The 26,448-nt window shown below is 38.8% G+C and overlaps 1 protein-coding gene across 2 annotated transcripts in view; it reads left to right on the top strand.

Moving 5' to 3' along the window:
* LOC124605287 (glycerol-3-phosphate phosphatase-like) overlaps positions 1–26,448 on the top strand; it is a 76,655-nt gene that overhangs the window by 28,335 nt on the left and 21,872 nt on the right. For both annotated transcript variants that reach the window (XM_047136867.1, XM_047136866.1), the window contains exon 4: positions 20,287–20,424. In XM_047136867.1, the coding sequence (XP_046992823.1) occupies positions 20,287–20,424 (138 nt within the window). The remainder of the gene's footprint in view (positions 1–20,286; positions 20,425–26,448) is intronic.

Raw genomic sequence — 26,448 nt, forward strand, 5'->3', positions numbered from 1 at the left:
ATGATTACAGGTTGATTATGGAACTGAGGTTTTTCCTAAAGTTTTTGGTTCATGAGGTTTTTCCTAAAGTTTTTGGTTCATCAGCAAGTGAGTTGAGTGGTTGATAGAAGGATCCTATTACAATTGTATGCCCATCACTGATACTGTATGTTGCCCAACAATCTCACATGCTGCTTAAATGTTTATCTCTGTGTGTTTGAGTTACTTGTCTACTGCGACAATTATACCACCTTCATTTCCCATTTCTCAGTCCTTTTGCTAAATGCTTAAATTTTTCTAAAGGATCTGACCTATATGAACTTCAGGTTTTAATCAGCTTTCTGTGCCTAGTATTATGTGAACTTCAGAGCTTTTTAGGAATGCTTCAAACTCTGGCACTTTGTTGCAAATGCTTCAGCAGTTAACCACTAGGATTTTAATACTTTCGCCTGTAAGAAGAAAGGGGGGGGGGGGGGGGAGTGACATTTCTTTGGCTCTTACAGCTATCATTATCTGAAATGGATGGAGAGTCACCCAATCTAAAAACTGTTGTGTGCACTCCACACATTGTTAGCTATCTGTGTAGCTGCCTCTTATATATGATGTGCACATGTGACCTGTTTGGGTGGGCTCTACAATTCTCAACACTTGTTTGGGTGGGCTCTACAATTCTCAACCCTATGGCTTAAGTCTAGGAAGCCACAGCCTAGCTTGTGACAGAACCTTCACAGTCTCTGGTTCAAGGTTGCCTAACTCATCAAGTATTTTATGGATACACTTCCACATATACTCCATTTGTTGCTCACAGAATGTCTAGATGGTCCTCAGTTTCTCTCCATGTTTTTGTCAGTCTGTAGCGGTTCCACCTGCTAATATTTCTTTTGTTTGTTGTCCTTGGTGTCAACATACTGTGTTGCTACACTGACTGAAAAATGGGATTTGAAATTTGGACACTGACTACCATAAATAATGTAGCCAATAGATGCATAGTTGCGTTTCACTGTACTTTAATTTCACTTTTCCCAACCCCTAATATTACACAGTTATATGACCAGTGCACTGTTGCTTAGCATTCTATAAGCCTCATGAATAGTTTTCAGGTGAACCTCCATATACCACTACAATAGTTTTCTATTGAACATCTACGAGCAGTAAGACCTAACCACAAAATTCACAGTTCTTGAAGAATAATCAGGTACTTATGGAGCAGACACTGTCATTGATTTTACACATGGGCTATTGGTGTAACACTTATTTCACTGTTAAGTTGATCATTGTTGTCGTGGTAACCAACACAGGTTCCTCATCTGAATCTCGGCCATGGACTGACTGACTCATGACCAAAAATCGGGCCCTTATATATCATCACAGTAATAGGTGCTGAAACCCTACATTGTTTAAAGTTAAATTTACAGAAATTACAATCAAAACTTAACTCATTAAATTAACTGAATACATCAAAATATTGGTTCTTTTTAACAGTTTCGTCTACTGCAAGGGTTAGTCCAAATTATTTGTTTAACTCATGAAATTAACAGATATAGTTATGCAAACAATACTTTTGACAAAACTGTTAATTACTTTGGAATTAATGAAGGGCTGGTTTTGCTAACATGTTTCCGACTAGAGCCAAATAGATACTTTAAGAGTACTAGCATTTCGTATTCCAAATGTTTACAATATTATTACAGAATTTATATTTGTTTATATGTCAACAATAGAATTTAATTTATGAAACAATTACTGATTTCACCCTATAATGAAAGATACTAATTGGTAATAGTCAAAATAAATTAGATAATCAATTAAATACCTAAAACTAAACACAAAATTAGATCTAGTTTTATATTCTTTAAAGTTAAGGGTCAATCTTTCTCTTTTATGAAAATGCAGATTAAGCTCACATATGTTAATAGTAATTAGCCAAAAATGAAAAATGAATTTTAAGGAGGCAGATGGCAAAACAAGAGGGAAATTAAAAATATCCCAGCTTGCTTCATCAGAAGTCTCTTCCACCACTGCCTCTACAGCATCAGATATTCATGCCATAAGAGTTTGTACAACAGGAAATTGAAGTGATCACTTTATCGTTAATGTAAACTTACAAAATATGATGAGGGTTTATGTTTGGCAAACACGGTGGGCATGATGTTGGACCATCTCTACCGATCCATCTGTCCAGAAAGGTTTCATCCGAGAACTTAAGAAATTGCTTCTCTATAGTATATTTTCAGGTCTACTTGAAAATGGCATAGTGTCAGGAGTTAAACTGGTTGTAGACTTAATAAACTTCTTATTAATAACTAGAGTGACATTTTTGTTAATTGTACATACAGTTGCAGAATCAGCACCCTCTTAGAAATGGAGAAACAAAGGACAAATAATTGTCAGTGTGGAAGTGCAGCATCTCACTGAAACACTACTTATGGCTAAAATTATTGTAACTGAGGTGCAACATAAAGTTCTAATATGTCGAGGTAAACTGCCACTGTAGTGGTAGGCTCACTGGAACAGAGCAGTCCAATAATTGTGCATTAAGCCACACCACATGTTCACTTTTAAGCTGTTCCTTATCTGCTGCGCCACAATATATAGGTATTGTGACCCCTAGATTTGGACATTATGTCTGATTTTTTTCTGGAGATGTGAAAGATCATTTTGTCAGAGAATCAAATTTTATTGAGATAGTCATTGTCTGCATCATTTTGGTCCAGCATGTTCCTAGCAAACTCAGCACATCTGGCCTGTCATCTGGCTGCAAACTAGCAGGTTTTGCACTTTGTATGAATGTAAAAGCAATTGTTTGTGTAAAATCTTCACTACAGTGACCTTAGGTGTGACTGTTTCTCTGGAAATGTGATGTGTCAATTTCCACGGACTGTGCTGAAATGCTGTAAGCACGGTATCAACAGTTTTGTCACTCACTCCAGGTCTACCATTTCTTGTCTTGTCATCAACATTGCCAGTCTTTTAAAATTCTTCTTATCATCCTTTGATGCTCATCACAACTCGTGGACCTCATATGTTGGTAGGAAGTCCAATTAAAATTCAGTTCCTCAATATTCTACACCGTTTCAACTTATATTCTTATATAAATGGCCCTACAAGGCTAACAAACACTCCAAAAAGTCTCACAGATAATATATTTTCAAATATAGATACTGCAGATACAGAAGTAATGAGTTTTGGCTTAGGCCTATCTAACTACAATGCACTCATCATAAAAGTTCTGACAGTTAAAAAAACAATACATCATATGTATAAAGGAATTTTCTCCCTTGAAAACTGCAATCAGTTTGCTGTTACACTGACTGACCAATCCTGGGTAGGAACGTTGCCACAAACAAATACAAATTCTGCATGCAGTGTTTTCTCATTTCTTTTCATGACAAATTTTGAAATGTGCTTAAAAAAGATTAGTTAAAATCAACTCATCTGGTCATAGACAACACAAATTCATTGATCACATCTGGTATAAAAAATTCTTTCAAGACTCTGAAAAGACTCAGCTCTGAAATAAAAACTTGTACTGACCCCAGTTCAAAAAAATATATAAGAAACTACAAAAAAGTGTATGGGAGGGTAATTAATCTAGGAAAAGTACAAATAATGAGTCTTTGTTACAGTAAACCACTAAATTCTCCTTGAAAAACTGGAGACAATAGACATCAGAAGAATTGGGAGAAAATTGTTTGAATCATATCTCCAAGATAGAACATAGGCCGTAGAACTCACATCTCAGAACAGGCAAAAAATAAAGTGTGTATCAGATGCTAAAAGAATGGAAGCAGGTGTCCCACACAGTAGTATTCTTGGCCCCCTGTTATTCTTGATCTTTATAAATAACCTTAACAGCCCCAACAGTTCATTCAAAATATGTTATTTGCAGCTGATACAATCACAATTATAAATGATGACAGAAAATCCTACCCACTACATCTGAAAAAGTTCTCAACTGTGTGCAGCAGTGGTTGCATGCTAATAGGTTAATAATGAGTTTAAATAAAACAAATTATGTACAGTACAGTAAAGCAAATGAGATGGATGACCTCCACTTGTTATTGGGTGACCATTGTGGTGGTTAAACCATCCTAATAGGCCAACTGCTGTTGAGCGGGAGGGCCGGGTCACATAAGCAACATTCACAGTTTATAACAACAACACTTTTATTAACTTTTCTTTGCCCAAATAAAATTTTGTCTTTAAAATTCAAAATCCTTACAAGCATGGGCAACTGCCCTATTCAAACAACAACATTCATCTTTAACCAAGCATTAAGTTCCCTGCAAGTTAATTAAATTCTATAAACAGTAAAGCTCCTAAAAGGAGACTACAATAATGAGATAAAGTTTAACCAATAATGGATATCACACAATTTTTTTAACACAAAAGAAAATACCAACAGATACACCCCTTCGTGACACATTTTCAAAACAGGTGATGCTGCATAGGCACAGGCAAATTCAAGTAGCAGAATGGGGGGCCCCACTGGACCCAGACCAGAGGCGACAAGAACCAGACGCCACAGCAAGCGGGCGAGCTGGACAGGGTGCCGCACACAGTACACTATAACACACTGGAAAAAAAGGTCTTAGAGCCCTTGCTACTATACAATTCAGAGAAAAGGGGGAGGGGGGGAGGAAACGAGAAAACGGCAAACATTAATTCCTCAAACGTAAAATAACTACGATGTATAAAATAACAGCCTATTTCATGAACATTGAAATAAAATAGTCAAGGGTGAATCAATAATTAATGCCCTTGACATAACCTTAAAGGACGAGGGCGAATAGCATAATACCAAGTCAGCTTAGAAATTTAAACTACACTAGTAGGTTAACATATGCTCACTGAAACTGGGGAGCTCATTTAAATTACCCCTTGACGGGGTACTGATAAACTTAAACAGTCAAGTAAGGCTACCATTTCACAGTTTATGAGTGAACAAGTAATGCAATTAGATAACACAGAACATACAGATTCAATGTTAAGCCTGTGCTTTGAACCCACTATAGCAACATCCACACGGCTCACTGTACCAGGAAAAATATTACAGTTTCACCGTACTGGCTTATGCCATCCATCACTCCGAACAGCATTAGTACCAATTAATACACCTCGCTTACTCGGACTGCATCACATCACAAAATCCAGATAAACCTTTAACCAAACACAGTAACATGTGTTTACTTAAACAGCACTAAATAGAGGGGACCTTTTGGTTAGCATGACAACAGTTTCCAGTCATGGTGCCAATACTTGGGAAGCAAGGATCAGTTTAATATGCGCACCAGAAACATGACAAGCAATTCTCACCAAATTTTTTATAAAATCCTTTGCAGATCCAAATCAGGGTCGCACGACTCAATTCGGCTAATGTGACCGAGTCCAGTTCCCACACTACAAACCAGGTTTGGTCTAGCAAACGTGTCAAACACATCACAACCTCTACATCATGTCCCGGCCTGCTCAACCACGCTCGCCTCTGGTTCTCATGCATCACGCGGCTCTCTAACTGTCCCCTTTCTAGCCCCCACGCCCGTTGTGGCCAAAAGCCACATCAAACGGCCAAGCCCAAAGATCACACCATGCCGACCCAACTGATCAATCGATACAAGCCAGCATGGCTCAACCATGAAGTAGAGAAAGTACCATCTACAAATTTTTTCAGCTTGCACATTGATCTTGACTAGAGCTGAAAAGGTCATGACACGGACACATCCAAAAATCTCAATTCTGTATGTTTTGCACTAAGAATAATTTCTAGAGTTTGTAGCACAGAATTTGCAAGATTAGTGCATTTTGCTTATTTCCATTCCATTGTATCTCATGGAATATTGTTCCGTGGTATATCAAAATCTCAGTTGTCAGACATTTTTAAATTAAAAAAAAAAAAGACCCATTGGAATTATTACACACAGCTCTCCACAAACACACTGTAAGCCATTATTCATGCAGTTAAAAATACTTACAGTACCATCTTTGTACATAATCAGAAGTGTAGCCTACTGTATACAAGAACATATTTGAGTAGTTTACGAATGAATTCAGATTTACCTACAGCTATCAAAACAAAAACACCTTAGCGATTATGGAATAAAGCTGTATCATGCTTTGCCAATTTGCATCAAGGGAATTAAAAATGAGAGAAAATTTAAGTTAGAATTAAAAAATTACGTGTTAGATAAATGTTTTTATAACATAGATGAATAATTTGAGCTCCTGAATCAATAAAACCGCTTGTATTTTCTTCATTGTCATTAGTTATGCTGTTCTCATCATAAATTTTATACTCTTTTAACTGTAGATGTTGTGATAAGTATGTTTCTCAAAGTGTACTGCAGGTATCATCAGAGAACATGTCTAAGACTAATGCATTACTTCATTGTGAAATTTTTTTAAAAATATTGTACAATGTTAATTTCATATTTATTATATTGATATGTAGAATTGTGCTGTGCATATTCTGTATGTGTGTGTGTGTGTGTGTGTGTGTGTGTGTGTGTGTGTGAGAGAGAGAGAGAGAGAGAGAGAGAGAGAGAGCGGGGGGAGGGGGATAGGGAGAGGGGGGGGGGGGGAGCTGTCAGAGATGATGTGGAAGTGTATCCATAAATTCAGCTAACACTTGCAACAAACTACGTAGCTGTATCTTGGACAGTTCTTTCTAAACAAAGTTTTGTAATCAGAGAAAGACTATTAACACACTGTAGATGCTATCTACAGAAAAATTAAAGAGACCTTTGCAAAAAAGAGCAGTAGTTGTTTGAATACCATGTTGTCAGATGGAAGCCCAGTGCTAAGCAAAGAAGCAAAAGATTGAAATGATATTGAATAATAGGGATAATGTTATAGAATGGGAAGATGAAATACATGAAGACGGGATGAGAGATATGATTTTGTGAGAAGAATTTGACAGATCATCAAAAGTTCTAAGTCAAAAAAGGCTTATGGGCTTCTTGGCACTTCCAAAGGATTATTAAGATCCTTGCCACCTTCCCTACAAGATATATTAGGACAGACAAACCAACCTCAGACTTCTGCAGAAATTCCAGTTTCAGAGAAGCCAGGTACTGACAGGTGTCAAGATAATAAGATAAACACACCACTCACAGATTAGGCCTTAGGTCTGTTCTGACTCACTGGTTGTTACCTATGAGATTGTACAAGGAGCAATCTATGACAGGGGGACATGTGATCAGCTTGTCACTAGTTCCCCCAGCTGCTATTACCAGTAAATGAATTCTGATGATGCTGCTGCTCTTTTGTTCAAGCAGCTCCTCATTTGGCCTCATGAGGGCTGAGTGGACCCTATACCATACCTCCCACCCTCAGAAAAAATCTGAGGCTGTACCAGGAATTAAACCTAGGTCCTTAGGCATCAAAGGCAGCACCACTAACCATCCAGCACTGGAGGCAGTCTCAGATTTGAATATTACTGAACCATCAGTTTAATAAATCATGATTGCAAAATACTGACAAGAAGTATTTACAGAAAAATTGAAAACTGATAGAAGCCAGCTTTGGGAAGATCAGTTTGAGTTCCACAGAAATGTAGGAATATGTGAGGCAATGTCAACCATCTGACTTATCTTAAAAGATTAGTTGAAGAAAGACAAAACAGCATTTATAGTATTAATAAATTTAGGGAAAGTTTTTGACAGTGTTGATTGGAATACACTCTTTGAAATTCTAAACATAGCAGATATAAAAAAACAGGAAGCAAAAACTTACCTACAACCTTTGCTGATCATGCAAAGGGAAGTAGTAATTGAGAATGGAATGAGACAGAGTTGTAGCCTATATCAGATGTTATCGAACCTATACACTTAGTGACAGATACATTGAAGGATTCAAACGAATGGTTGAATGGAATGGATAGTGTCTTGAAAAGAAGTTATAAAAGGAACATTAACAAAATTAAAACCAGAGTAACACAAGGTATTCAAATTAAATCAAGTCATGCTAAGGGGATTAGACTAGAAACTGAGACACTAAAAGTAGTAGATAAGTTTTACTATTTGGGCAGCAAAATACTGAAAAATGGCTGAAGTAAAGAAGATATAAAAGGCAGACTGCTGATAGCAAGGAAAGCATTTCTGAAAAAAGAGAAAATTGTTAACAATGAATAAAAAGTTAAGTGTTAGAATTTTTTTCTTAAACTATGTGTATGAAGTGTAGCCTTATATTTATTTATTTATTTATTTATTGTTCCGTGGAACCAAATTAAGGAGAAGTCCCCATGGTCATGGAACAAGTCAATACATGAAATTATAACATGATATTAGAAACAGATAAAATGAAATATAAAAAAACATATTCAGGTGACAAGTTGTAAGTTTAAATAAGGAAAATCAACAATGTAACACTGGAATTTGCTTAATTTTTTAGCTCTTCCAGGAGCTCCTCGACAGAATAGAAGGAGTGAGCCATGAGGAAACTCTTCAGTTTAGACTTAAAAGAGTTTGGGCTACTGCTAAGATTTTTGAGTTCTTGTGGTAGCTTATTGAAAATGGATGCAGCAGAATACTGCACTCCTTTCTGCACAAGAGTCAAGGAAGTGCATTCCACATGCAGATTGGATTTCTGCCTAGTATTAACTGAGTGAAAGCTGCTAACTCTTGGGAATAGGCTAATATTGCTGACAACAAACAACATTAAAGACAATACATACTGTGAGGGCAATGTCAGAATTCCCAGACTATTGAATAGGGGTCGACAAGAGGTTCTTGAACTTATGCCACATATAGCTCGAACAGCCCGTTTTTGAGCCAAAAATACCCTTTTTGAATCAAAAGAATTACCCCAAAAAATGATACCATACGACATAAGCGTATGAAAATATGCAAAGTAGACTACTTTTCGTGTTGAAGTGTCACTTATTTCAGATACTGTTCTAATGGTAAATAAAGCAGCATTTAGTTTCTGAACAAGATCCTGGACATGGGCTTTCCACAACAGCTTACTATCTATCCAAACTCCTAGGAACTTGAACTGTTCCGTCTCGCTTATAATATGCCCATTCTGTCTGATAAAAATATCGGTTATTGTTGAATTCTGAGTTAGAAACTGTAAAAACTTAGTCTTACTGTGATTTAGCATCAAATTATTTTCCACAAGCCACGAACTTATTTCATGAACTACATTATTTGATAATGTTTCAATATCACACACAAGATCCTTCACTATCAAGCTGGTGTCATCAGCAAACAGAAATATTTTTGAATCACCTGTAATACTAGAAGGCGTATCATTTATATAAATAAGAAACAGCAGTGGCCCCAGCGCCGACCCTTGGGGAACGCCCCACTGAACAGTGCCCCATTGGGACTGAACATCACTACCACTCTCAATATTGCAGAGAATTACCTTCTGTTTTCTGTTCTTAAAGTAAGAGGCGAACCAATTGTAAGCTACTCCCCTTACTCCATAATGGTCCAACTTCTGCTGTAATATTTTGTGGTCAACACAGTCAAAAGCCTTCATTAAATCAAAGAAAACACCTAGTGTTCGCAACTTTTTATTTAATCCATCCAAAACCTCACAGAGAAAGGAGAATATAGCATTTTCAGTTGTTAAACCATTTCTAAAACCAAACTGACCATTTGACAGCAAATTATGTGAATTTAAATGCTCCAGTAACCTTGTATATACAACCTTCTCAATGACTTTAGCAAACACCGATGGCATAGAAATAGGTCTAAACTTGTCAACATTATCAATGTCTCCCTTTTTATAAAGTGGCTTCACTATCGAGTACTTTAATCGGTCAGGAAACCAACCACTCCTAACGGAAAAGTTACAGATATGGCTAAGTACTGGGCTAACATACATAGAACAATACTTCAGTATTCTGCTAGATACCCCATCATATCCATGAGAGTTTTTGGTCTTTAGTGATTTAATTATTAATTCAACCTCCTTCTTGTCAGTATCATGGAGGAGCATTTCAGGTAACAGTCTCGGAACACTTTTTTCTAAGAGCGCTATATGATTCCCTATTGGGACTAGGTTTCTATTTAGTTCACCTGCTATATTCAGAAAGTGATTATTAAATACTGTACATATATGCGACTTATCAGTAACACGGACATTCCCACTATGCACTGATTCTATATCCTTGACCTGTCTCTGCATTCCAGCCACTTCCTTTGCGACTGACCATATGGTTTTCATTTTATCCTGAGACTTAGCTATCCTACCTGCATACCACATACTTTTTGCCTTCCTAATAACATTTTTAAGCACTTTACAATACTGTTTGTAATGGGCTGCTGCATCTAGATTTAGACTGTTTCTAACGTTTTGATATAATTGTCACTTTGTTCTACAAGATATTCTTATCCCTCTAGTCAGCCACCCAGGCTGCCTGTTTGTGCTAGTACCCTGTTTTGAACGTTCTAACGAAAAGCAACTTTCAAAGAGCTCGAGAAAAGTCTTGAGAAAAGCATTATATTTGTCATCTACTGTATCAGCGCTATAAACATCTTGCCACTCTTGTTCCTTGATAAGGTTTAGAAAGGTCTCTACAGCAATTGGATCAGTTTTCCTAAACAGCTGATGACTATATTTAACACGTGTTGCAGCACAAAAATCTTTTAGAGTTAAAATTTGTGCATCATGATATGAAAGGCCATTCACCTTTTTGCTAACAGAATGCCCTTCTAGTAATGAGGAATGAACAAAAATGTTGTCTATGGTAGTTCTACTGCTCCCTTGCACTCTCATTGGAAAGAATAAGGTTTGCATAAGATTATATGAATTAAGGAGGTCCACCAGCATCCTCTTCCTTGCACAATCACTTATACAATTAATATTGAAGTCACCACATATAACTAACTTTTCGTATTTCCTATAAAGTGAACCAAGAACCTCCTCTAGCTTTAGCAAAAATGTTGTGTATGGAATTGATATGTGGATATTAGACAGTTTAGACAAGAAAAGAGTTGAAACTTTCGAAATGTGGTGCTACAGAAGAATATAGAAGATTAAATGGGTAGACTGAATAACAAAGAAGAGGTACTGGATCGAACTGGGGAAAAAAGATATTTATAGGTAAACTCAGGGATCATCTGATAGAACAAATCCTAAGGCATCAACAAATTATTATTTTGATCATGGAGGGATGTGTGTGTGCATGTGTGTGTAGGAGGAGGGGGGGGGGGGGGGGGGGAGGGAGGCAGGGAGAGGGGAGCACCAAAGTTTGAATACAGTAAGCAAATTCAAATGTATGCAGTAGTCATGCAAAGATGATGAGACTTCCACACGATAAGATTTGTGTGGAGCACTGCATCAGACTGATCTTCTGACTGAGGACCATACACTACAATGAAAACATATTATATCTTCTGATTGCATGCACGTATACTTGCAGTATAGTAATTAACATGCATATCCTCAGTATGATAGGTTGTTTAACACTGCCTTGAAAAACAGTATTCATTCTTTACTTTCATTTTACTAACAATTACCCAAACGGAAACGCTTTGATGTGGCCCCCTTCCCCCACCCCACCATCTCACAGCCTGTTGTGGTCAATCATGCCCAGTGAAATCAGTACTGACAACATGGTTTTTCTCATTTGCTCATCAGAGGATAGCTTTCTGGTCACAATTTGGCACTATGTTTCTGCAGTGTGTGCTGCAGTGATTTGCAGTGACAAAAGGGAACTACCTTCAGGAAATGGAATTGGCTTCACCTGTATTTATCAAATCATTTAATATTCATTAATATAAATTCGTAAGTCACTTGCAGTTGCTTAGAAGTGCTGGTATTAAACAGGCTCAGAAACCAAAAACAGTACCACTACAAGACATAGCCTACACAATGGTACAGTATTTGAAGTACACTAAGTGATCAAAAGTATGTGGACACCTGGCTGAAAATTACTTAAAAGTTCATGGTACCCTTCATCGGTAATGCTGGAATCCAATATGGTGTTGGCCCACCTTTAGCCTTGACAACAGCTTCCATTCTCACAGGCATACATTCAATCAGGTGCTGGAAGGTTTCTTGGAGAATGGCAGCCCATTCTTCATGGAGTGATGAACTGAGGAGAGGTATCAATGTCGGTCAGTGAGGCCTCACATGAAGTCTATGTTCCAACACATCTCAAAGGTGTTCCACAGAATTCAGGTCAGGACTCTGTGCAGGCCAGTCCATTACAAGGATGTTGTTGTTATGTAACCACTCTGCTCCAGGCCATGCATTATGAACAGGTGCTCAATCGTGTTGAAAGATGCAGTCGCCATCCCGGAATCGCTCTTCATCAGCGGGAAGCAAGAAGGTGCTTAAAACATAAATGCAGGCCTGTGCTGTGATAGTGCCACACAAAACAACAAGGGGTGCAAGGCCCCTCCATGAAAAACATGACCACACCATATTTATTTATTTATTTTTATTTATTTATTACTTGTCATTATCCAACATTTGTTGAAATAGACAGTTTTGACATTACATTTGATAGTGAATCTAAAATTGGGAAACTATGTACATTCAGATTACATTACATGAGGATAAAGAGTTATTCTCTACATTATAATTCCTTAACATCATAGTTACTCTCTACTACATTCCAATTCCTTAACATCATAGTTACTCTCTACTACATTCCAATTCCTTTACATCATAGTTACTCTCACTCTCTACTACATTCTAATTCCTTTACATCATAGATACACTTATCAGCTAACAATTTGTGCAGTTGCTTCTTGAAGGCATCACCTTGTAGGTCTTGCAGTGATTGTGGTAACTTGTTATATAATTTTAATCCTGTTTGCTTAAAGCTACTTTGGACCTTAGATAGCCTAGTAAAGTCTACATCAAGATTGTTTTTATATCTGGTATCATGTGAATGACCATCTGTTCTGGACGGTAAGGTATGTATTTGTTTTTTTTATGGAAAGAAGACACGTTTTTATATACAGAGAAGGTAATGTTAAGATGTTAAGTTCCTGAAAGTGCTTTCGACATGATTCTTGGCTTTTAATACCTGTAATTGCTCTAATTGCTTTCTTCTGCCACATGAACACTGTCTGAGCACCAGTTGAGTTGCCCCATAATTTTATTCCGTACTGTAAGTGAGATTCAAAGAAGGCATAATAAGAAGATAAAAGTTGTTTTCTGCTAACTATTGGTTTTAGTTTCCTTAACAAAAAGACTACTCTCACCATGCCAAAATTTTACTATTGGCACTACACACTCTGGCCGATGATGTTCACCAGGCATTCACCGAACCCACACCCTGCCATTGGATCACCACATAGTATACCATGTTTCGTCACTCTACACAATGTTTTTCCACTGTTCAATCGTCCAATGTTTATGCTGCTTACACCAAGTGAGGCATCGTTTGGCATTTACCAGCATGATGTGTGGCTTACGAGCTGCTGCTTGACCATGAAATCCAATTTTTCTCACCTCCCACCCAACTGTCATAGTACTTGCAGTGGATCCTAATGCAGTTTAGAATTCCTGTGTGATGGTCTGGATAGATGTCCGCCTATTACACATTACAACCCTCTTCAACTGTCAGCAGTCTTTGTCAGTCAACAGACAAGGTCGAACTGTATGCTTTTGTGCTATATGTGTCCCTTCATGTTTCCACTTCCCTATCACATTGGAAACAGTGGTCCTAGGGATGTTTAGGAGTGTGGAAAACTCGCATGCAAACATATGCCACAAGTGACGCCCAGTTACCTGACCACGTTCGAGGTACATGAGTTCTGTGGAGTCCCCCATTCTGCTCTCTCATGATGTCTAAAGGCTATTGAGATCGCTGATATGGAGTACCTGGCAGTAGGTCACAGCACAATATGAAAAAGTATGTGTTTGGGTGTGTCCGGATACTTTTGATCACATAGTGTACCTGACTTATCAAAATCTAACTCAACATTGCAAATATGTATTAGTGTACCTTGATGGATTTAGGAAAGTTTGATGAACTTCAAAAGATATGATTGCACGATTAACTCATGTGTTTTGATTGTGCAAATACGTGAAGTACTGATGGTGCACTGTAGCAGAAAAAATATAATTGTTTGTAAAATTCCTCATCTGATATGACCTCTCTAAATAGCCTTCAAGCTACCTTTGATTACCAGGAGATTCAAAAAGAAAGAACAGACTTCAGTTGTTTATTACAAATAAACTGTAAAAGATAGAAACATATTGCATACATCACTACATAGAGGAAAGTTTTGACTGAGCTGCACTGTTAATCGTTTGTAGCAACATAGCAATTACACCACACAAGAGAAATCATTTTGTGTGTTAGAATTTACTTGAAATGAATTTATTGTTGAAGTGCAGTGTGCATTCTGCCATCAATTCAGCAACAAGCCACCTCTGCACAAGCAGATTTGTGACTGCCATAAAAAATTCTTGGAAGTTGGTTGCAAACACAAAGGGAAGAGGACTGGTTGGCCATGCATGTCTGATGAAAATGTTGAGTATATCTAAGATGCATTCACATGGAGCCCTCAGAAGTCCACAGGTTGGTGTGGTATGTCCTGAATTGATGCCTGCATGTGAAGCCTTACAAGTTGCAGTTATTGTAACAATTTCATCCTGGCGACCATATAACAAGGTACAAATTTTGTATTTCAGAGCAGAGGACACTTTTTCTGAGCTACTCATCTTTTTGGATGAATCAAAATTTCATCTGTTAGGTAAAGTAAACTGCCATAATGTAAGAATTTGGGTGTCATAAAATCCTGCCATCATCACTGAACATCAAAGAGACCTACTAAAACTAAATGTTTTTTGTGCTGTTCCTGTTCACAAAGTTTATGGGCCTTTCTTTTTTGCAGAGGAAACTGTGACAGGAATGTCATATCTGGACATGCGGCAAAACTGATTGTTTCTTCAACTTGACAAAGATTACTATGATTTCATTTTTGTGCATGATGGCATCCCCCCTCACTTTCACCATGAGGTGCAGCATTATCGTAACACCATCATCCCATTACATTGGATTGGAAGAGGTAGACAACAAGAAATTGTTCATTGCTTTTGGCTTCCCAGGCCACCAGTCCTCACACTTCGTGATTTTTTCGGGGGGGGGGGGGGGGGGGGGTACATAAAAGACAGAATCTTTGTCAGATCTATGATAGCTAATCTTCAAGAGCTGAGAAACTGAATTAGACAGGGACCTGTTGATTCTTGCATGGAAAGAAATGGTTTACCATTTTGATGTTTCTCAAGCAACACATGGTACCCATGTTGGGCGTGTGGAATAGTGTCTGTACAAACATAGTATTTTGAACTCTTCTCTATCCAGTGACATACACAATGTGTATCTGTGTGCACAATGTGCACAATGCACAATGTGTATCTTTCATAGTTTCTCTTAAATAAACAACTGAAGTCTCTTCTTTCTTTTTAAAGCACCCAGTATGTTCAGCTGAGTATCACTTAGAGTGTCATTGAATAGACAACTCAGTCTTTCCATCACTAGAAGCATCATCCTTTCTCTGGTCATAAAAGGTGTACAGCACTGCTAACAGATATATAAAAAATAAAATTCATACTCAGCTGCTCCACAGGCACTGATGATGTGTGCCTCACATTTGTGAGGCATGCATGTGACAGTCATTCAGTCATTATGGATCGGCTGCCCCAAATGTTCTCTCTGTTGTTTGCAGCATAATTTTAATATAAGTGGTGAAGAAGTCCTCCAAGCTAGCTATCTCATGTTATGTAATATCTTTTCATTTGAACACATTCATGTTCCTTAGTCGTTTTCTGTGGCTGAATTAACATAATAACCATCTTGGTGAAAGCTGGGTTTGGTTTTGATGTCACTTAGCTAGTTAGTTTCATGTTCCATGCACAATAAACCATAATAATGTGGAATGAGTCATTATACATTCATACTGCAAATTAATTTATAGATATAGCTACATTACAAACATTTATAAGTTCAATTCTTTTAATTTTTTGGTTTCTTTATTATTATTATTGAATATACAGATGTGAGAGGGAAGCATGTTGGGCCCTTTGCTGTTCATTTTGTATATAATGATCTTGTGGACAATATTAATAGTAACCTCAGACTTTCTGCATTCATGCATTTATCTGTAATGAAATACAGTCTTAACAAAGCTGCACAAATATTCAGTCAGTTCTTGATAAGATATCAAAGTGGTGCGGTGAGTGATAGATCGCTTTAAATTTTCAGAAATGTAAAAAATTGTGCCCTTCACAAAAAACCGCAGTACCTATGAATATAATATTAGCAAGCCATAGGTGGAATCTGTAAACTAATACAAATATTTGGGTATAACTCTTAGTAGGACATGGAGTAGAATGACCATATAGGCTCAGTTAGTAAAGCAGGAAGCAGACTTCATTTTATTGGTAGAATACTAGGCAAATGCTGTCTACAAAGGAGACTGGTTACAAGTCACTCATGTGACCTATACTAAAATGCTGCTCATGTGTGCTGGACCCATAGCATACAGGAGAGGCAACATAGCAGAGGGGCAGCATGTATGGTCAGAGGTTTGTGTGGCCTGTGGGAGTGTGCCCCTGAGATGTTGAATGTACTGAGCTGGCATACTCTTGAAGATAGACAGAAACTATCAAGACTATTAATAAAGTTTCAAGAATTGGCTTTAAATTATGACTCTAGGAATATGCCACTAGTCAGAATGCCCAACTCCCTAAACAGATGTCTACAAGATGATTGTGGGTGAGCATCACATATTATTCTTGCAGCACATTTTTGTGCAATGAAGACTTCCTTTCTTAAAAATGAGTTACCCCAATGCATTATTCCATATGACATTCTTGAATGAAAATATGCAAAATATGTCAACTTACTGATTCATTCCTCAACAGGATTTCTAATGATTCCAACTGCAAATGTGGCTGAAATAAGCTGTTTTAGGAGTTCCAAAAATGTGCTTTACTCTCTTTACATTCTCATTAATATGGACATATAAGAATTTTGAAGATTTCAGCCTATTTATTATTTCCTCACCATGTGAAACACTTATCATTGGTGTAGTACTCCTAGATGTACAGCATTGGACATGTGATGTCTTTTTATAATTGAGGGTGACATCATTCACAAAAACCAGTTGGTGACACTTTTAAGAAACCTTGTTTACCATTTCTTCTGTTGTTGTATGTGTGCCTGAACTGATTAAAATACTGGTGTCATCTGCAAAAAGAACTAATTATGCTTGTCATATATTAGACAGAAGATCTTATACAATTATGAGGAACAATAGTGGACCTAAGATTGAACCTTGGGGGAACCCCATATGTGATTTCTCCCGAGTCAGAACAATGTCCCCATACTACGTTGGTTGAATCATTAAGTACAAATTCCTGTGTTATTTTGGTTAGATATGACATTATCCTGGGTGTTATACCATCAATCCCATAAAACTTATGTTTATTTTGGATAACATTGTGGTTCACACAGTCAAATGCCTTAAAAGGTTGCAGAAAATACCAACCAATGCTATTTTCTTACTTAATGCTTGTAAAATTTGGTGAGTGAACATGTAAATGGCATTTTCAGTAGAGCAGCTCTTTTGAAATCCAAGTGCTGATTGTCTGAGGATATTATTGTTGCTCAGGTGAGATGCTATTCTAGAATGCATCACTTTCTCCAAAATCTTGGAAAATGATGTTAGTAGTAAAAGAGGTCAGTAGTTATTGACATCTCTCCTCTCACCTTTCTTAAAGAGGGGGTTAATAACAGCACACATCAGTCTCTCTGGAAAAATGCCTTGACATGACACATTATATATTTCAGATAAGACAGCACTTTTTATGTGGAACCAAATCTTTAATACCCTATAGGAAACACTATCAAATCTAGATGGGATTTCCTTTTTGAGAGAATTTAGAACTTTCTTAATTCCAGAAGAAGCTGGTGATACATTCATATGATTAAATTTTATGAGCGCTGCTTTTAGAACATACTGCTGTGATCTTTCTTTATCCCTATACTTTCTACTATATTTAAGAAATGATTATTAATTATATTTGCTACCTGTGACCCATCATTTATAGCCCTTCCATTCAGTTCAATAGTGATATTATCCAGTGCTAAAGCACTGGTTGTCCTGTCTCCCATTTCGCAACATTCCATACAGCTTTAAGTCCATTGTCAGAATTACTGATTTCTGACATTGTGTGCGTATTCCTTGAATTTTGAATTACTTCTCCTAGCAATTTTGAGCAGCTTTTGTAGTTTGCACAACTACTGCAGGATCTCTACTTGTTCTTGCCAACAGATACATTTTCTTTTTCCTTTCAAAAGATCCTTTAATCCCTCTAATGATCCATGGTTGTTTGGATGGCTTTTTAATGTCCTTTCTGATTACTTTATGCAGAAAGCTATTTTCAGATAACAACATGAATTTATTATGGACTAGATAAATTTCCTGTTACCATTTGGTTCATTATAAATTTCATCACAGGTCATCTCCAGTCCAGATTCCTTTATTAAACAGGTCTTGCCAAAGTCAGTTCATCTGGTTCTGGATCTCCATATAACCCTCAAACTTGGCCCGCATCATTATCATGGTGGCCACTGGCAAAAAAGGAGAAGGGGTTGTTAATGGAGATTAAACCAGGAGGGTAATTTCATACTCTGTATGATGCCTTCTCCTTCTACTCTCATCCTCACATCATGGGGCTCCCTTTCAACTTGGTGTCTGAATGACTTGTCCCTCCTTTCCACCTGCCTCACTCAATCCCTCTTTTCTTCTAGGAAAGTTCCAAAAGTTAGGAATAGTTTTAGTGTTTGTATTGGCAATACTTGGAATTTAGCTTCTTGGAGGTAAGTACTGGCCAGTCATACTGTTTCCTCATACAACACAATTCCCTTTTAAAATCAGCTGATACCATGGTACCTCCAATAAATCCAGTGAAGTGCACTTAATGATTATTTTCAATGTTCTTGTATTAGTTTTAGATACTCTTCTTGCATTTTCTGTGAATAAGTTAGGTACATAGGTAAAGAGGTGTAAGCAACATCTGTTGCTGCACTCTCATTTTTGTAATCAGTCTTTCTCTTCCAGTGTGATACTCATGACAGTCTACATAACTTTCTTTCTTTGTCTTTTTCCTTGTTTCCCTAATGTAGTAAGTCCTAGGTCTGAAAGTGCAAAAATAATTTGCTTTTTGTGTGGAATTATGTATTGCTATTAACTTCCTTACTTCTACATTGACATAATGGCTAAATTTATCTGTGAATTGTTATTAGAAGAAAATTAAAAAATAAATTTAATTCACAGGCATTATTAATTTCAAAATATTTGTAGTACTTTTCAGGCAACAAATCATACTTAAACTCACTGGACAAAAAACTAGTCACCTCAGAGTGCATGCACAGGTGACTTTTTCGCCCTTACAGAGGGCACAGCGATTGGGTCACATGCTCAGCCATGCATGCACTGCCTCTGTGTGAGCATAAAGCAGTACCAATCAGTGAGACATTTATGCTTCAAATGGACATTGTGCTTTAATGTGGGTAAATGTAAAGACATGACAGAATGGCAGAAAGAGGCAATTGTGGTTTGCCATGCCTGCAGCCATATGGTCTTTGAAGTTGCCACATTTGTTGTTGTTTTGTGGCATACAGTTGAATGTGTTTACAAGCAGTGGAGTAACATACAAGGCCATGAAACATGATGTCAGCATTGTGGTCTGAAAAAGGACCTGACTGGGAGGGACTGAAGATGTGCTTCACAGCTTGTGAATCAAAACCTGACAGGAATTGCTGAAGGCAGCGAATGAAGGTCCAGTCCAACTTAATAGTGAGAGAACATTGTAATGGGAACTGCATGTAATGAACATTTGGAGTCAGTCACATCACAAGAGGCCATTGCTCACACAGCCACACAAGATGACAACATCAAAGTTAATCAGGCTTGAAGAATAAGTGGCTGGTTTTTTTAACACTCCCTGACTCTATTACAGCTCAACTGGCCTGCAAAATTACCTGACTTGATCCCTGCAGAAAATCTGTGGACATGTTGGAACAGCAGGTAAAACACAAATGTCAGCATTCCTGCTAGTTGGAGGAGCTGCATGATCAAATCCTAAGTGAGTGGCTTCCCCTGGATGTGACATATCTGCACAACCTTATGCACTCACTTCATAAGAATCCAAGCAGTTATCAATTCCGTGGTTAGAATTACACACTGTTAAATTATGCTTGTACTGATTTCTCTAGGGGTGACTAATCTTTTTGTCTTGTGAACTTACAATATGTAACTTTATTATCTGGTGTGAAAATAGAGGTTTACTGTGTTAGTAGCATCCACAATAGTTTGCATTTTTTAGGAGCAGATTTTAATACCTGGTGTTACCATAGCAGCCTATTTGAAAAGTGTGGATTTCAATAAGAAAGCATATGTGATAGGAACCAGGTCACTTATTGCAACATTAAAAGAAGCTGGGATTGATTGTCATGGAGATGAGGTGAGTGATATATTTACTTTTGTGTTTACCTTAGACACTTTTTCATTCTAGACCTCTAATAATAACGAGTGAAGAAACAGGTCATCAAATAAATTGACAGAAAAAGACAAAATGAGTCATTGGGATACACCCATCATCTTTCTATTCTTCATTGAATCATAAAACTTTTATATTTTAGACTGTTGTGCTGGTGACAGTGGTATTGTTTCTTGCTGCTCTGTGAATTAAATGTTATGAATCACTGAACCACCAAGTCTGGATAAAAATGGAAAACTATGCTAAGAAAAATTTGAGCCAAATTAAAATTTACATTAAACAGTGGAAAACCTCCCTGGCCTCCATAATCATTAGTCACTGTCCATCACCCACCTGTCCTCTTCCCTGTTCCCACTCCAGCACTACACAGCCTTCTATTCCACCAATACACCCACAATTTTTTTACTCTCTCCTTTTCTACTCCCCCTCCCCCTCACTCCACTCCCCACCCTCTATTCAACCTCCCATCTGCACCTAGCTGCCCTACCCTCTCCCCACTACATCCCATATGTTCCCACAAGCAGCACTTCCACTGTCCCCCACTCCTACCCTGCTGTCACTCCCCCTCCCTGCCCAGCCTCCTCCTATCCCCCAGATTGCTTTTCCTATTGTGTGCTGTTGCTCACAGTCTGGTCTCTGCTTCCAGGGAGAATGGTCATGCGTGTGTGATTTTCTGTTGTTTGATTTTGCCTAATGGCTTTCCTTCCATCCCATAACCCAGTGCTATCTTCCTTTGTTACTACAAGGTGTACAACTTTGCTTCCACCATTTTTCCCCAACATTTGAGGCTTTAATGAAACAAATTGGTTACACAGGTATCATTCAAAGTATTTTCCATCGCTGGTCACTACTTTCTCCCATCTTTCGGGCAGTGTACAAATCCCGTGTTGAAAAAATTGTTCATCTTTTGAAGTGATCCACGAATTGATCCAATTTGTGACTTCTTCATGAGATTGGAAGTGTTGGTCAGCCAGGCCATGCGCCATTGATCTAAAAAGATGATAGACAGAGGGAGCAATGTCTGGAGAATACGGTGGGTGGGGTAGGACTTCCCATTTTAACGTTTCCAAGTACATTTTGACCTCTTTTGTAACATGAGGTCAAGTTTTGTCATGCTGCAAAATCACTACATTGTGCCTCTCACTATATTGCGGCCATTAGTCTTTTAATGCTCTGCTCAAACACATTAATTGCATTTGGTAACGAGCATAGGTGATTGTTTCTCTTGGTTTTAACACCTCATAGTACACAATTTGGTCCCACCAAATGCAGAGCATGATCTTGGAGCCATGAATATTCATTTTGGCTGTCGATGTGGAAGCATGGCCAGGATATCCCCATGATTTTTTGTGTTTATTGTTATCATAATGAACCCATTTTTCAGCCCCGGTCTCAATGCAATGCAGAAATTCCTTCCATTTTTGCCTCTGAAGCAACTATTCGCAAACACAAACACCATTCAATGTCTCTTGGTTTCAGCTCACACGGGACCGAAGTTCCTTCTTTTTGAATCATTCCTATAGCCTTGAGACATTTTGAAATGGCTTGCTGTGTCACTCCCACTAATCGTGCCAATTCTTCTTGAGTTTGACGTGAGTCTTCACTCAGAAATGTCTCCAATTCTGCAACTTTGAAAACATTCTCTCTTCCACCACTATACCAGTCTACAATGTTAAAATCACTGTTCTTGAAGCGTTGAAACAACTCACGACATGTTCTTTCACTAATAGCGTCCTTACCGTACATACTTGAGAGAATTTGATGAGACTCAGGTACTGTTTTCTTCATACTGAAACAAAACAGTAACACCTCCTGCAAATGATGAAAATTAGGCTCGTAAACTGACATTTTCAATCAAGAACAACTTTATGATGCAGACACAAATCGACTAATGTTTGAATCTTGACTGAGGTTCAAGCTAACTGCCTGATGTCTGGATCTGTTTCTTTCAACCACATATTGGCAAACGGTGGAAGCAAAGTTATACACCTTGTATTTTCTAATACATTACTTTACTCATTGTCCATCCTTTTCTTTCTCTTCTTTCCTGTGTCTGACATGTCTTTCAAACTGCATCAAATGCTCTGATTTACGAGCCAAACTGTATCAACCATCACATCTACATATGACAGTCTGCTGCAAGACTGCACTGATTGTCGGTGCAGCATTTCATGTCCCACATTAATCCAGCCGATATCATTACTCCTAGACCTTCAGATTAACTCTTCCTGCACCACTTTCACATGCTTTTGTATGTTATTTTCCATACCTTCCTGTGTCACACAAACTTTTACCTCATTCTGCCAACCCCTCCCCACCCCCAGTCTTTCTCCTCTCTTATTCCAGTATGCACATACTAATCACACCTAATATAGTCACACCTGATATCCCCCTTCTTTATATATATATCTGCTCACTAAACTGCAACCCATATTATAATCGTTTTTACTTATTTTTATCTTTGAACTCATTGTGTTTTCATGTCAATTTTACTTTGTTTTCACCTTTTACTAGTGGCCCTACTCCCTCAGGTTTCATCTTTCTTTACCATAATTAATCTGTTCTGTCCTTTTTGTGATTTTTTCCACATATTTTTGTATATTTTTTCACACATTTTTATGTTATTAAACATGTATTTATGCGTTGCATGGTTTATGGAATCCTCCAAAATGGCCTTACCATCAAATCATCCATCTCCAGATGCAGCCCCTCCTTCTACAATGACCTCCATCTGTTTGAATTCCACCAGTCCTAACACTCACCAAACTAGTTCTGCAAAACTATGTAAATCAGGCCCAAACCTCCTTGTCATACCACCTCTATAACCGTAAAATTCTCCTATCTCTCACATTGAAACTCTCGCCCTCTAGGAATAGAGCAGGATGCACAACACTACCTCAAAAAAAAACTCTCCAACCTGTTCATCTTCTGCTCCTGCCTTGGACTACCATTATACACCACCTTTACAACAGCCTCCACACCTCCCCTCAACCCCTCGTAGCTGACAAATCCCGTCTTGCAGTCCCACTGTATTTATCACACTCAGAAACTCGCTCCAGCCATCACACAGAATGCAGAACCTAAACCAACCCGAAACACAGTCATGAGCCTGTCCTTCAAAAGCATAGTCCCACAGATGTATCAGTCCTTTCCAAAGGCTTTACCTTTTGCCCCACTCCCAAATTCTATCTTGTTGGTCTTGTTAAAGACCTTCTCTCATTTCCCCAGTCCCTACTGTGGAAACACTTTTTTACCAACAGCCCTGCCAATCAGATTCAACCCCAAACCCCTGTTGAACCCTGCCTGACTCAGTTCACTCCTCCACCCAACCATGATACACTTCCACTGCCCCCAAGTCACCCCGTTAACTTTCCAGGATTTCTTAACCTCAAACTTTGCCTCACCATCATTCCCCAAATCCCTTAACATACAAGCTAACCTTACATCTGCAAAAAGAACCACAGTCCACCACCTAAAATGTGATCCTGACCATGTAATCGTACCTGCTAACAAATTGGTTTTGAACTGCAAGGATTACCTGCTGTAACAACTCCACCAGCTGTCAGATTCATCCACTTACCTAACCTGCCACAGAAACTCCGTTCCAGAAATCAACAGGATCTCCAGTCTCTCTACAAATCCTTATACACATTCCAGAAACTCTCCCTTGAGTCTATCTCTCTCCTCATTCCTACCACTCCCCACACTCCTCCCTTCTACATGCTTCCTGAAGTCCATAAACTCAACCACCCAAGACACCCCATTATCGCTGGTCACTGCTCTTATATACCAACACCTTCAGCGTATTACCTGCAACCTACCCTCCTACATAAAAGACACCAACCATTTCTACCTACATAAGAGACACAAACTATTTCAACCACTGACTCTCCACAGTTCCTGTTCCTTTACCACAAGATCTTCTGCTTATCACTGTTGATACCATCTCCCTGTACTCTAACAACCCTAATGCCCATGGCCTTGTCACCATTGAACACTACCTCTGACAGATTCCAAACCTACAACCTCCTTCCTGGTTGCCATGACCAACTATATCCTCACCCATAATTACCTGACCTTTGAAGGCATCTGCGGTATGGCAATGGACACCCACATGGCAACATCCTACACCAACCTATTCATGGGCCATCTAGAGGAATGCTCCTAACCCTCGAGAATCCCAAACCCTTCATCTGGTTCAAATTCATTGATGACATCTTCGTGATCTGATTCAATGTGAGGACATGCTATCCATATTCCTCCAGAACCTCAACACCTCCTCCCTCATTGGCTCCGCCTGGTCCTCTTCAACACAACAAACCACATTCCTCACTCCTGACCACCACCTCAAAGATGGCTACACCAGTACCTCCATCCATATCAAACATAACAACCACCAGCAATACCTCCACTTCAACAGATCCCACCCATTCCATATCAAGAAGTCCTTTCTATACGGCTGAGGCACCAGTGGCTGTCACATCTGTAGTGATGAGCAGCCCCTCTCAAAATATACCAAGGGTCTCACTGAAGCCTTCACAGATTGAAATTAACCTCCCAGTCTCGTATAGAAACAGTTCTCCTGTGGCTTGTCTTTCCAGTCACCCACTGCCTCCCAGAGTACCATTGTTTGGCCACAAATGGGCATTTCCCTCACGGCCCAGTACCACCCAGGACTGGAGCAACTGCATCACATTCTCCACCAGGGTTTCAATAACATCTCGTTGTGTCCTGAAACAAGAAATGTCCTACGCACAGTCCTTCTCACCCCTCCCACACTGGTATTCTGCCACCCTCCAAACCTACACAATTTCCTCATCCATCACCATTCCACCCGTGCTCCCAACCCCTTGCCTCATGTCTCAGATCCCTGTAATAGACTTAGTTGCAAGATCTGTCCTATACATCCTCCCACCACTACCACCTATTCCAGTCTGGTCACGAGGATCACCTATCCCATCAAAGGCAGGGCTACCTGTGAAAGCAGTCATGTGATCTACAAGCTAACCTGCAACCACTGTGTGGCATTCTTTGTGGGCATGACAACCATCAAGCTGTCTCTCTCCAAGAATGGTCACTGACAAACTGTACCAAAAAAACAACTGGGCCTGGGCCAACCAGTTGCTGAGCACGCTGCCCAATACAACATTCTTCACTTCAAAGACTGCTTCACAGCCTGTGCCATCTGGATCCTTCCTACCAACACCAGTTTTTCTTAAATGTGCGGGTGGGAACTTTCCTGTAACCCCCTAGCCTCAACCTCCATTATTCACTGTCATTCACCACTTTTTCCATTCCTTGTTTCCACATCAGCACTACACAGTCTTCTATTCCACCAGTACATCCGTGGTCTGTTACTTCTCTCCTTTTCTGCTCCCTCCCACCCTCCCACACCCTCCGTCCAACCTCCCATTTGCAACTATCTGCCGTACCTACCCGCTGCCCACTATGTCTCTGTATCCTCCCACAAGCAGAAATTCACTGTCCCCCACACCTACCCATCTATCACTCTCGTCCCTGCCCCATGACTCTATATCTCCACCATTTTTTTCATAAATTTACATTAACATTGCTCAAAAAATTCCACACTAAGTTTTGACTCGGTGTCACAGTGTACACTGAAATAAGACTGTCTGACAACTTGGTACTGTGTTGTAGACCGAAACTTGTACAAAGAACTTTGCCTCTTGCAGCTATTCTCTACATCAGATTGTATCTCATGGACAATCTGAAAGCTTCAGATAGCCTGTAACCATTTTGTATTTCTTCCAGATTCTACAGAGGTTCCCCAACATACATTGATGGACAAGGTGTTGTGGGAGAAAGGGTCAGGATACAGAGGGTGATGACAAAATGAAAGCCATCAGGCTGGTTCCAAAGGGAACATAAAGTATGCAGATAAGTGGTTCTGATGTGAATTTTCTTAGGAAAGTACAACTGCCTTCCAGGCTGGGTCTCAATCTAGACTCTATGTTTACATTTGTATTC

This window comes from Schistocerca americana, chromosome 3, assembly GCF_021461395.2.
Source record: "Schistocerca americana isolate TAMUIC-IGC-003095 chromosome 3, iqSchAmer2.1, whole genome shotgun sequence".
Classification (NCBI taxonomy): Eukaryota; Metazoa; Arthropoda; class Insecta; order Orthoptera; family Acrididae; genus Schistocerca; species Schistocerca americana.